This window comes from Nycticebus coucang, chromosome 4 (genome assembly GCF_027406575.1).
Source record: "Nycticebus coucang isolate mNycCou1 chromosome 4, mNycCou1.pri, whole genome shotgun sequence".
Taxonomy (NCBI): domain Eukaryota; kingdom Metazoa; phylum Chordata; class Mammalia; order Primates; family Lorisidae; genus Nycticebus; species Nycticebus coucang.
The window spans coordinates 114941756-114955490 of NC_069783.1; the positions used below are offsets into that span (position 1 = coordinate 114941756).

The 13735-nt window shown below is 39.5% G+C and overlaps 1 protein-coding gene across 1 annotated transcript in view; it reads right to left on the reverse strand.

Moving 5' to 3' along the window:
• Positions 1–9265: 9265 nt before the first annotated feature.
• Positions 9266–13735, reverse strand: part of PPTC7 (protein phosphatase targeting COQ7) — a 47978-nt gene continuing 43508 nt past the window's right edge. Inside the window, exon 6 of the mRNA XM_053588893.1 lies at positions 9266–13146. Within this exon, the coding sequence (XP_053444868.1) occupies positions 13088–13146 (59 nt within the window). The 3' untranslated portion in view covers positions 9266–13087. The remainder of the gene's footprint in view (positions 13147–13735) is intronic.

Sequence of the window (13735 nt, forward strand, 5' to 3'; positions counted from 1 at the left end):
TAGGTTTCCTTACTGAGAATTAAGTTTCCAGTTCATGCGTCAAAACAGATAAAGGAGCACTCTGGGAGGCTGAGGCAGGCGGACTGCTTGAGTTCAGTTCAAGACTAGCCTGAGCAAGAACAAGACCTCTGTCTCTACTAAAAATGAAAAACTGGCTTGGTGCCTGTAGCTCAAGCAGCTAAGGCTCCAGCCACATACACAAGAGCTGGCAGGTTTGAATCCAGCCCGGGCCTGCCAAAAAACAATGACAGCTACAACCAAAAACTGGCCGGGCATCGTGGTGGGCACCTGTAGTCCCAGCTACATGGGAGGCTGAAGCAAGAGAATCGCTTGAGCCCAGGAGTTTGAGGTTGCTGTGAGCTATGATGCCACAGCACTCTACTGAGGGATAGACTCTGTTATCGAAAAAAAAAAAAAAAGAAAAAAGGAAAAGAAAAAGAAAAACAGATGGTTTCCACAGAGGCTCCCGTCCAGAAGGAGAGATAAAGGATAGAAATTTAGCAAGTAACCTGGCGGATTAGAGCTGTGCCAAGAGAGAAGGTTGAAGAATGCAAATCAACCCCACTGAGGCAAGTTGCAACCCCAAAAATACAAACAAAATGTATAAAATCCATCACCAAGCAGATGGGAGTCCCCTCCCCCATAAGAACAGCTCAGAGTACCTCATAAACGAGCAGAGTTCAAAAGTCCTCCCAATATATCCCACAGGAAAGACCCTCTAAAATCTAGACCTACTTTCCCTACTAGGGTGCCATGGCGCTCTCCTGCCAAACATAAAACTATATATATCCTCTACCTGCAATTCCGAGCTCCCAGCACTCCCCTCCACTCTCACTCTGAGAAGCCTGTCCCTCAGGAGTCCAGATTCTTGGGTATTATCTCAAGAGGTGTGGACAGGGCCTGGACTGCTGATGGCCAGTGCTGATTCTGTGACATGAGAGTGAGGAGAGGACGGTCGGCTGAGAGGGAACCACACCAGAGCGGCGGTGCCCTGAGGTGCAGAGCAGCAGCCATTTTTGGCAACAATAGGGCTCACCCCTGGATATACTGGAGTCACACCCTCATCTCTCTGGGCAACCAGAGGAGGCCAGGCATCTTCTCCGGTGGCATCCACTGGCAGAAAATATCTGGGACAGAAACGCAGGCCCCATGAGTAAAGGGTTTGCCTGAGGTGGTACCGGCCTGGGTGGAGTGTGGGGACTGGAAAATGCACACACAGAGCTGGCAGATTCCCAGGGCGGGGCTGATTCAGAGGACCACTTTACTGAGCCTAAGATGCACCTGGCCCTCAGGGGATCATCAGCCTAGACAAAGTAGGGCAGGAGGCTAGCACTGATAGCTAATGTGCTACCGGGCAGCAGCAAGACAGGGCCTGAAGTGCAGGTTCTGTGAACTCAAAACAGCTTCTCTTCTGCAGGGGAATTTAGCAGGGACAGAAACAAATTCCACAAAGTTGTTCTGTTCTTCAGTAACATCAATCAGGGGTGAGGCTGGACTGAGTGAACAGCCCCAGCCTCCATCAAGCGCCGGAGGTTGTCAGGCCTCACCTCCCCCTGCATGATAGTGGCAGAGAGCAACGGCCTGGCTGAGGAGACATAGATCTCCCTGTGATTCAGGCAGGTGCAAACCCCTGGAGTATCTGCTCATTGGAGGCAACTGGGTCACAGCCCTGAGGGGTTATTAGTGACTGGGTGTGACAGAGGTGCAAGGTGGGAAGGAGGCATCAACTTTCCCAGACTAATCTATTTGATGGGTGGGTCCTCCTGACCTCATGGAGCACCGAAGCAAGCCATATTTGAGTTGAGTTGTCAGTAGACCCCTGCGATCTAGTTGCCAGAGACCTTTTAAACTCTCCCACCAGAGACAGGTGCTGACTGAGACAATTGATTTGGACCTCTTGAACTGGGCCAATTGCCCGAGGACTATCCAAGTGGTCCCCTGGGTGTATGGTTGTAGGAAGGTTTGATTTTCCTTTTCCAATTGTTGCCTATGGGGGGGCGAGGTGACTTAATTGCTGGTATTTCTCCACAGCTGAGACTTCAACCCAGAGTAACTGATTCACTAGAGTCGGACAGAGACAGCTGAAAACAAGTCAGAGCCACTTAGCCCCACCACACCAAGCAGGTCCCCAGTTTCTCAACGAACTGTACAATGAATCTGTACAACGAACTGTATGGATCGTTGGAAAAGCTCCAGGGGAAAAGGTACAGACACCAGTCCCAGCTTTTGGGCAAAGGGCTGGTTAATCACATAACCTGAAGCCCCGAACCCAACTTTTCTTTATCCACTCATCTAGTCAAACAGTGTAAAATAATCATGGGGTGAAATCAGCAGAAAAACTCTGATAACATGAATAACCAGAATAGATTAACCCCTGCCCCCAAGGAAAGATATGGCAGATATAACTGAAGATCCCATTCATAAACAGATGGTGGAGATGTCAGAAATCGAGTTCAGAGTTTGGATTGCAAACAAGATTAATAGAATAGAGGAAAAGTGGGAATTGGAAATTCAAGGAGAAATTCAAAAGATGTCTCAAGAATTCAATGAATTTAAAGACAAGATCACCAAAGATTTTGACACATTGAAGCAAGAATTTGCAGCCCTCAAAGATCTGAAAAATACAATAGAATCCTTCAGTAAGAGTGGAACAAGCAGAAGAAAGGATTTCTGACATTGAAGACAAAGCTTTTGAACACCCCCAAACTCTCAAAGAGGAAGATAAATGGAGACCAAAAACAGATCATTCTCTCAGAGAGCTCTGGGATAATTTGAAGAAGGCTAATATCCGCCTCATTGGAATCCCTGAAAGCAATGAAGAGGCTTTCTGCATGAAATTATGAAAGAGAATTTTCCAGACATGCCAAGAGATTCTGAAATTCAGATAGCAGACAGTTTCAGAACCCCAGCACAACTCAACCTGAATAAGACATCCCCCAGGCATATCATAATTACTTCACTAAAGTTAATATGAAGGAGAAAATTCTGAAAGCAGCCAGATGTAAGAAAACCATTACCTATTCAGGGAAGAATATTAGAATGACTGCAGATCTCTCTGCTGAAACCTTTCAAGCCTGAAGAAGGTGGTCATCAACTTTTAATCTAAAACAAAATAACTTTCAACCCCGGATCCTGTATCCAGCTAAACTGAGTTTCATTTATGATGGAGAAATTAAATACTTTAATGACATTCATATGTTGAAGAAATTTGCCATAACCAAACCAGCTCTTCAGGATATTCTCAGACCTATCCTCCATAATAACCAGTCCAATCCTCTACTACAAAAGTAAACTCACTCAAACTTTTGATCAAACTCCAACTTCCATAATGCGAAAGGATTAAATATGTCCACTGGACTTTTGAAAAACTCGATACCCAAAATTTTACCAGGCTTATCAATATTCTCCATTAATGTGAATGGCTTAAACTGTCCTCTAAACAGGCACAGGTTTGCTGACTGGATACAAAAACTCAGGCCAGATATCTGCTGCATGCAAGAATCTCATCTTACCTTAAAAGATAAATATAGACTCAGGGTGAAAGGATGGTCATCCATATTTCAGGCAAATGGAAATCAGCAAAAAGCAGGTGTTGCAATTTTATTTGCAGATACAATAGGCTTTAAACCAACAAAAGTAAGGAAGGATAAGAATGGTCACTTCATATTTGTTAAGGGTAATACTCAATATGATGAGATTTCAATTATTAATATTTATGCACCCAACCAAAATGCACCTCAATTTATAAGAGAAACTCTAACACAGGCGTCCTTAAACTTTTCAAACAGGGGGCCAATACACTGTCCCTCAGACCGTTGGAGGGCCAGACTATAGTTTAAAACAAAAAACTATGAACAAATTCCTATGCACACTGCACATATCTTATTTTGAAGTAAAAAACAAAATGGGAACAAATACAATTCACACTGCTTTATGTGGCCCATGGGCCACAGTTTGAGGATGTCTGCTCTAACAGACATGAGCAACTTGATTTCCTCCAGCTCCATAATAGTAGGAGATTTCAACACTCCTGTGGCAGTGTTGGATCAATCCTCCAATAAGAAGCTGAGCAAAGATATTTTAGATTTAAACCTAACCATCCAACATTTGGATTTAACAGACATCTGCAGAACATTTCATCCCAACAAAACTGTATACACATACCTCTCATCAGCCCATGGAACATACTCCAAAATCGATCACATCTTAGGTCACAAGTCTAACCTCAGTTAATTTAAAGGAATATAAATTATTCCATGCATCTTCTCGGACCATCATGGAATAAAACTTGAATTGAGTAACAACAGGAATCTGCATACCCATACAAAAACATGGAAGTTAAATAACCTTATGCTGAATGATAGCTGGGTCAGAGATGAGATTAAGAAGGAAACTGCCAAATTTTTGGAACAAAACGACAATGAAGACACAAATTATCAGAACCTCTGGGATACCGCAAAGGCAGTCCTAAGAGGGAAATTTATAGCACTGCAAGCCTTCCTCAAGAGAACAGAAAGAGAGGAAGTTAACAACTTAATGGGACATTTCAAGCAACTGGAAAAAGAAGAACATTCCAACCCCAAACCTAGTAGAAGAAAAGAAATAACCAAAATTAGAGCAGAATTAAATGAAATTGAAAACAAAAGAATTACACAACAGATCAATAAATCAAAAAGTTGGTTTTTTGAAAAGGTCAATAAAATAGATAAACCTTTGGCCAACCTAACCAGGAAAAGAAGAGTAAAATATCTAATCTCATCAATCAGAAATGACAAAGACGAAATAACAACAGATTCTTCAGAAATTCAATAAACCCTTAACGAATATTATAAGAAACTTTATTCTCAGAAATATGAAAATCTGAAGGAAATTGACCAATACTTGGAAGCATGTCACCTTCCAAGACTTAGCCAGAATCAAGTGGAAATGTTGAACAGGCCCATATCAAGTTCTGAAATAGCATCAACAATACAAAATCTCTCTAAAAAGAAAAGCCCGGAACCAGATCGCTTCATGTCAGAATTCTACCAAACCTTTAAAGAGGAACTAGTACCTATATTACTCAACCTGTTCCAAAATACAGAAAAAGAAGGGATACTAACCCAACACGTTCTATGAAGCAAACATCACCCTGATCCCCAAACCAGGAAAAGACCCATCTAGAAAAGAAAATTATAGACCATATCACTAATGAATATTGATGCAAAAATATTCAACAGGATCCTAACAAACAGAATCCAGCAACACATCAAACAAATTATACATCATGACCAAGTCGGTTTTATCCCAGGTTCTCAAGACTGGTTCAATATACGTAAATCAATAAGTATAATTCAGCACATAAACAAATGAAAAACCAAAACCATATGATTCTCTCAATTGATGCAGAAAAAGCTTTTGATAATATCCAGCATCCCTTCATGATCAGAACACTTAAGAAAATTGGAAGGGACATTTCCTTTCTTTTTTTTTTTTTGTAGAGACAGAGTCTCACTTTATGGTCCTCTGTAGAGTGCCATGGCATCACACAGCTCACAGCAACCTCCAACTCCTGGGCTTAAGCGATTCTCTTGTCTCAGCCTCCCGAGTAGCTGGGACTACAAGCGCCCGCCACAACGCCTGGCTATTTTTTTGGTTTCAGTTCAGCCGGGGCTGGGTTTGAACCCACCACCCTCAGTATATGGGGCCGGCGCCTTACCGACTGAGCCACAGGCGCTGCCCTGGAAGCGACATTTCTTAAACTGATAGAGGCCATCTACAGCAAACCCACAGCCAATACCATATTGAATGGAGTTAAGTTGAAATCATTTCCACTCAGATCAGAAACCAGACAAGGCTGCCCGTTGTCTCCACTGCTCTTTAACATTGTAATGGAAGTTTTAGCCACCGCAATTAGGGAAGAAAAGGCAATCAAGGTATCCTTATAGGGTCAGAAGAGATCAAACTTTCACTCTTCACAGATGATATGATTATATATCTGGAAAACACCAGGGATTCTACTACAAAACTCTTAGAAGTGATCGAGGAATATAGCAGCATCTCAGGTTACAAAATCAACATTCATCAGTAGCCTTTATATATACCAACAATAGTCAAGCTAAAAAAGCAGTTAAGGACTCTATTCCATTCACAGTAGTGCCAAAGAAGATGAAATATTTGGGAGCTTATCTAACAAAGGACGTGAAAGAGCTGTATAAAGAGACTATGAAACTCTAAGAAAAGAAATAGCTGAAAATGTTAGCAAATGGAAAAACATACCATGCTCATGGCTGGGAAGAATCAACATTGTTAAAATGTCCATACTACTCAAAGCAATATACAATTTTAATGCAATCCCGATTAAAGCTTGACTGTCATAGTTTAAAGATCTTGAAAAAATAATAATTTTATACGGAATCATAAAAAACCTCGAATAGCCAAAACATTACTCAGAAATAAAAACAAAGCAGGAGGAATCACGCTACCAGACCTCAGACTATACTAGAAACCCACAGTGATCAAAACAGCATGGTACTGGCATAAAAACTGAGTGGTAGATGTCTGGAACAGAATAGAGAACCAAGAGATGAATCCAGCTACTTACCGTTATTTGATCTTTGACAAGCCAATTAAAAACATTCAGTGGGGAAAAGATTCCCTATTTAACAAATGGTCCTGGGTGAACTCTCTGGCAACCTGTAGAAGACTGAAACTGGACCCACACCTTTCACCATTAACTAAGAAAGACTCTCACTGGATTAAAGATTTAAACTTAAGACATGAAACTATACAAATACTAGAACAAAGTGCAGGGAAAACTCTCGAAGAAATCGGTCTGGGTGAATATTTTATGAGGAGGACCTCCGGGTTGAAGCAGCTTCAAAAATACACTACTGGGACCTGATCAAAATAAAAACCTTCTGCACAGCCAAGAACATAGTAAGTAAAGCAAGCAGAACTCAGAATGGGAGAAGATATTCGCAGGTTATGTCTCTGACAAATGTTTAATAACTAGAATCTACAGACAACTCAAACGTATTAGCAAGAAAAGAACAAGTGATCCCATCTCAGGCTGGGCAAGGGACTTTAAGAGAAACTTCTCTGAAGAAGATAGGCGTATGGCCTACGGACATATGAAAAAAAATGCTCATCATCCTTAATCATGAGAGAAATGCAAATCAAAAGTACTTTGAGATATCACCTAACTCCAGTAAGATTAGCCCACATCACAAAATCCCCAAACCAGAGATGTTGGCGTGGATGTGGAGAAAAGGAAACACTTCTACACTGCTGGTGGGAATGCAAACTAATATGTTCCTTTTGGAAAGATGTTTGAAGAACACTTAGGGATCTAAAAATAGACCTGCCATTTGATCCTACAGTTCCTCTAGTAGGTATATACCCAGAAGACCAAAAATCACATTGTAACAAAGATATTTGTACCAGAATGTTTATTGTAGCCCAATTAATAATTGCTAAGTCATGGAAAAAGCCCAAGTGCCCATCGATCCACGAATGGATTGATAAATTGTGGTATATGTACATGATAAATTGTGGTATATGCAGCCTTAAAGAAAGTTGGAGACCTTACCTCTTACATGTTTACATGGATGGAGCTAGAACATATTCTTCTTAGTAAAGTATTTCAAGAATGGAAGAAAAAGTATCCATTGTACTCAGCCCTACTGTGAAACTAATTTATGGCTCTCATATGAAAGCTATAACCCAGTTATAACCTAAGAATATGTGGAAAGGGGAGAGGGAGCGGAGGGGAGGGGAAAGGATGGGCGGAGGGAGGGTGATTGGTGGGATTACACACCTATGGTGCATCTTATAAGGGTACGTGTGAAACTTACTAAATGTAGAATATAAATGTCTTAACACAAAAACTAAGAAAATGCCAGGAAGGCTATTTAACCAGTGTGATGAAAATATGTCAAATGGTATATAAAACCAGTGTATGGTGCCCCATGATTGCATTAATGTACACAGCTATGATTTAATAGTAATAAAAAAAAAAAGAAAAGAAAAAACAGATGGAGGAAAGGGAAGGGGTAGGTCATGAAAGCAGCATCATCAGTAAACCACCTGGATGCAGCACTGCCCTCTACAAGCGAGTTACACTGTTAAATTGTGTTATGCTTTGGATTTTAGAACTTGGATACAGAGTGCTAAGTTTAAATACAGCTGTGCACTTTGTGACAATTTTTTTTTTCTTTGCAGTTTTTGGCCGGGGCTGGGTTTGAACCCACCACCTCCGGTATAGTAGGGCCGACGCCCTACTCCTTTGAGCCACAGGCACCGCCCACAAGTTTGGTTTTTTTGTTTGAGGAGTTTCATTATGTCACCCTTGGTAGAGTGTCGTGGCATCATAGCTCACAGCAACCTCAAACTCTGGGGCTTAAGCGATTCTCTTGCCTCAGCCTCCTGAGTAGCTGGGACTACAGGTGCCTGCCACAACGCCCGGCTATTTTTTGCTTGCAGTTGTTGGTGTTTAGCTAGCCTGGGAGGGGTTCGAACCCACCACCCTTGGTGCATGTGGCTGGCACCGTAACCACTGTGCTACAGGCGCTGAGCCTGTACCAACTTTAGTCAGCAATGGACCACACAAATGACAGTGGTTCCATAGTATCATAATGGATCTGTCCTAAATAAGTGTACCATTTAAAAAATATTTTCATTGTACTGTTTCTGTTTAGATATAAATCTTTACCACTGTGTTACAACTAGCTACATTTAATACCATGACATCCCAGTACAGGTTTGTAATCTAGGAGCAGTTGGCCGCACTGTATAGCCTAGTGTATACTAGGCTGCACCATCTAGGTTTGTATCCGTGCTCTATGATGTTCACAGAGTCATAACATTGCCTAACCACACATTTCTTGGAACATATCCCTTCTATTAAGTGATACATGACTGTACAACAAAATTTTTTATAGCTTCACTCCATACTATAGGGAAGGTACAAAGCCTCCACTGGGAAAATGTCTGTATTTTCCATTCCATATTTGATGAATTTTTGAGGAAGCTAAGTGATGTAGTAAACCAGCTGAAGAACAGCTAAGGCAGTTATAGCAATGGACTGAAGTAAATGATGAAGTAAACCGGTGAAGAAGAGCTAAGGCAGTTATAGCAATGGACTGAAAATGATAACTCTGAAGTTAAGATTCATTGCTAGACTAAATAGGAAGCTTGGAATGAGGACTTGATAGAGACCAACAAACTCTGTATCAAGGGCTAGAGTCTTATTTAGTTACTATTCAGACCAAAAGGAATATACAGATTAGTATAAATACTATATTTATTAAATATCTTTACAGTTTATTTAAATGTATTTACACAACTATTCCTGCATAAGTTTATATTTCAGACATCCAATTCAGGTAATTGCGTCTTGGGTAAGACAGATAATGATAGTCTCAACAGAAAAAAGCAGCTCATTAGTATACACAGATTCAAATTTGCTTCAGTATTTAGCCATCTTTGCCACAAACTACCTGCTAACAGCCAAGATATTTGATATGGATACTTTTTAGTTTTCAATTTTGAAAAGAAATTTTTTTAAACAAATAGAATCCAAATATTTTCTGCTTCATATTTTGTTTTATAAGCAGATTTTGGTTGATATTGTAAAACTGGTTAAATGCAAAAATGTGGTAGTTTCCAGAGAAACTGAATGCTGTAGCTTCTAACAAAGATAGCCGGTATAAGGTGACATGGAACCATGAACTCATCCAAAGTACAAACGTTTACAGTTCTAGCCAGTCTTGTTTACAATCTTCTGAACACTCAAAGCTGATTCAGTAAATTCCCACAATTCCTGCTTTGTTATTAGATGTGATGGGCTGGTAGATGGAAGGTAGTTTCCATCTTCAGGCTATTGTACTAATCAGAATAAAAGCAGCTGGTAGGAGAGGATGATCTCCCATCATGCAAAGCTTGAAATCGAGTTTCTAATCTAGACACAGCCCAGCCCCCAGAAATTCACACCTGGAATGGATTCTTTTGTGATTTAGTACCCATCAACCATGTCAAGCGAGTACAGTAATTGAGGACAAACAACTTGTTTTCTCCCCCCTCATTTCTTCTTCCAGTTTTTAAGAGCCTATGGTCTCTACTGAATCTCCATTTGGTAAGTTTTTTTATTTATTTATTTTTTTGTTGTGCGCAGGCAGCTTAAGTTCATAGGAAGAAATAAGGTTCTGATATGTTTAGAGTGCACATTTTAAAACAGAACAAAATAAAAACTTCAAGCATGTGATAAAAATATTGATTTTTATAATACAGTATTGCTTTATAAATATAGATGGAAAAGCTATAAACTTTACTGGTCTTTGGTGCATCCAGAGAGGGATAAATAATTTGCCATTTGTAATTTAGAAATCCAAATTTTCTCTTCTGTTATAAAAGTCCATTACATGAGGCAAGGATGTGTGTGCACGCCTGTGTGTGTGTGTTTGCACGCGTGTATGTGTGCACATGCATACTGCTGATTTAAAATACAATTAACACACATTGGGTTCAGAATCAGATTTACCAACTGATATATCTGAGTCATACCCCATGGAAGCTTGGGTTTATAATCTGGAAAATTCTACTATGGGTCCAACACAGACAGCCTCTGACCACTGAGAGTAGGAGGAGTTACTTGTGAAGGAGCACTCCAGCTGACACCTGGCAGTCATCAAATTAAGTGAACAACACAGAAAGGACTGGGGAAGAAGAAAATATTTTTATGCCACTAATCTATGGATCAGGTCTAAAGTTAATTCCACTGTGAAACTCAATTCTTGTCCCACTATTTTCAGTGTCACTGGAACACAATGTCAATTTCTAACAATCATTTCTCAAAAAGTTGATTTTTGAGTTATGTAAAACACCACCAATCTAGCTTACAAAGATTGTGTTTGATGGGTTAAATGAGAGCAGACAGACATCAGTAACTTGACCAGCACTGCTTTTGCCAGGAATTAAATGTAGGCATCAAACAATGTATGCAAAATATATCCAGATCACAAGTAAGGCTACAAACCTCTGACCAAAATCAATTGTTATAAAAACTCGAATGAGCTGAAGTTGTCAGTCCTAATATAAATGTATTCCTTCCAATAAAACCCTCTGGATGCAACTTTCTTTACTTTTTAAATACACAGAGACCACAAATAGTTTGTGCAAAATAAATACCCCGCCACTTGCCACTCATGCTTCCATGTTTCATCATAGCATGATGATTTCTCCTTATTAAATATAGTCTCCCGCCATATCCCCTTTCCCACCCCACCCCCCATCTCCTCTACCAAAGAATTCTGTTTTGTCAAGTTAGGGTAGTTAAGGCATTCTGACATGTAATTAAAGGTGATTCAAAATAGATATCTAACATTATGCCAATTTAGGAATAGTAGATAAATTACTGAACGGCTTACAAATGAATAACTCATTCTTATTATAAATGAAATGCCTGTTACAAGCATGATGCATTGAAATATAGTAATGACATGTACATGGTACATGTTAAACAATTTTAAATAAAACAAAAGCTTGACAGTTACTCAAATATACAGTACAAATTCACAAAACAAAATCTTTTTAAAACAAGTTGAGGTAACCTCAAACATAAGTTTTAATGCAATAAACCAGGGAGTCAGTATCTCCTTTAGAGAAAAAGACTTTCTATATTCTCAAGTAGATTCTCATCAGGTTTAATTGCATTCTCATCTATACACCAATGTTACCTGACTTATATATAAAACATGGCTTTAATTTAAGGATTTCTAAGTATATATATTTTTCTACCACCAAGTTAATGAAGGAAAAAAACTGACCCAAAAATATATATCTTTACAGCAGTCAACTTGTACACAAACCTTAAAAATACGTTTGAGCTTGCAGATAATGGGAAAACCGAATGCGGGGTAGTTTTATAAGAAAACTATACACTGCAAAATGGCTATTTGGAAACTGTAAACATTAAGCTTGATTCAGAACCCCCTAAATTTCTGTTTGGGGCAATTGCAAATGTCAGATCACTAGGAGTCTTGCACATGGACTTCTGTGCTGTTGCCAGTGCACACAGTGCTTTTCCTACATGGATTCATGGGATTTGGTGCATGCTCTATAGAAAGCAAGGCTACTAATAAAAGGTTTGAGAGTAACACTATGGGTAGGTAGCATGACCATTAAAATCCAACAAAATTCAAAGTTACAGCTGTCTGTTCTCAAGCAGTGGGCCTAGTGCTCCCATACAATGGTATCCTAACAGACAGCAAGGAAGAATTTTAGCCATAACATTAAATTTCCAGGCTTTGAGGAGTTTTATAATCTTAAGTAATATTTCCAATAAAAAATATTGGTCAAGAGTTTCCCCTACCCCTCCTGGAGGACAGGCCATAGCCTGTGATTTAGACTCATTGACAAACCGCCAACATTTTATTCATAGGAACATAAGCACTTTTTTAAAAAAGCATGAAATATTTTCATCCACAGAACTCATATGATTTTTTCTCCTAATCTGTAACAAAAAAGCTTTAGGGATCAAAATCTTATAGCCCAGAGAAGTGTTTTAGAACAGAATTATAAGCCCCTAAAAAACAGGAGTTTATAATGAAAATATAAAGCCACACCCAATCATCATAACAAAGACTATGCCTGTGGAGTAACACGTGTAACATTTCTTCTGATGAATAACATATGCTTCTAGTAGATGTATAATTATGTATGATTTGTTAGACTTTTAAAATCCCTTTAGCACACTGTAGTTTTGAATTCACTTTACCAGCATTACTAATTTTCAATGCTTCAACTACTTCTGAAAAGTAATAAACAGCCATGGCGCCTTTGAACACCTCCATCCCCATCATGGAAAGGACAATGAGAAATGAAGGCCAATCTTCAAATCTTGATTCTCTTCAATTGCTGCCGGCAGACATGAGCTAGTGAATGACAGTAGTGGTTCTCAACAAAGATCTCAATAGGTCTCCAAAAGGCTTACATCACTAGCCATTGAGATCAGTGGCAAAGAAACGTGGTCCTGCCAGCAGGATCAGCACATGTGGCAGGGGAAATTTAGGATGATGAAAGTAAAGGCAGGAGTTGACAGCTTGGTGAGTCAGTCTGTATATTCAGCCACTATTGAAAGAAGGACGGTAATGTCATCTGGCTTTCCACCTACAATGGATAAATTAATATATTTTAAAAGGAAACATTAATAAAAAAAATGTGGGCTTAAATAAGTACTAGGAGACAGATGCTTGCATTTCAGGCAGTTTAGGTTGGTCAATATACCCTAGTAGAAAAAAGAAAATGGTTAAACAAAAAACACCAAGGAACAACATGTTATTTAATGGAAGCTTAAAAAAACAAAACAAAACTTCCCTGCTCCTTTAGAATAGGAACTTTGTTATTATAAAATGGCCACTGCATCCTCTGTTTACATCAATCACAGTAAATCTGACAAGAAAGTTAAAGGCTTCTACCCACAATCTCAACTTGGACAAATATATCCAATGTTTTGAAACTAGGAATAGCCTTGTATTCTAATCTGCCAACCAGCTATGGTATGTGCCTTTTTCTATTTTAACATTTTCTGGAGGGCTAAGAAATGCTTTGCATGTTACAATATTACATCAGCAAGAACCTAACAAATTTTACTAGTTCTGATATGCTAGCACCAATATATCACCCTGCCCTGAGACTGAACCACTGGCTTGCTCCCAAAGTCACATGTCATGTAAGCAGATAGAAGGACTCTTCGGTC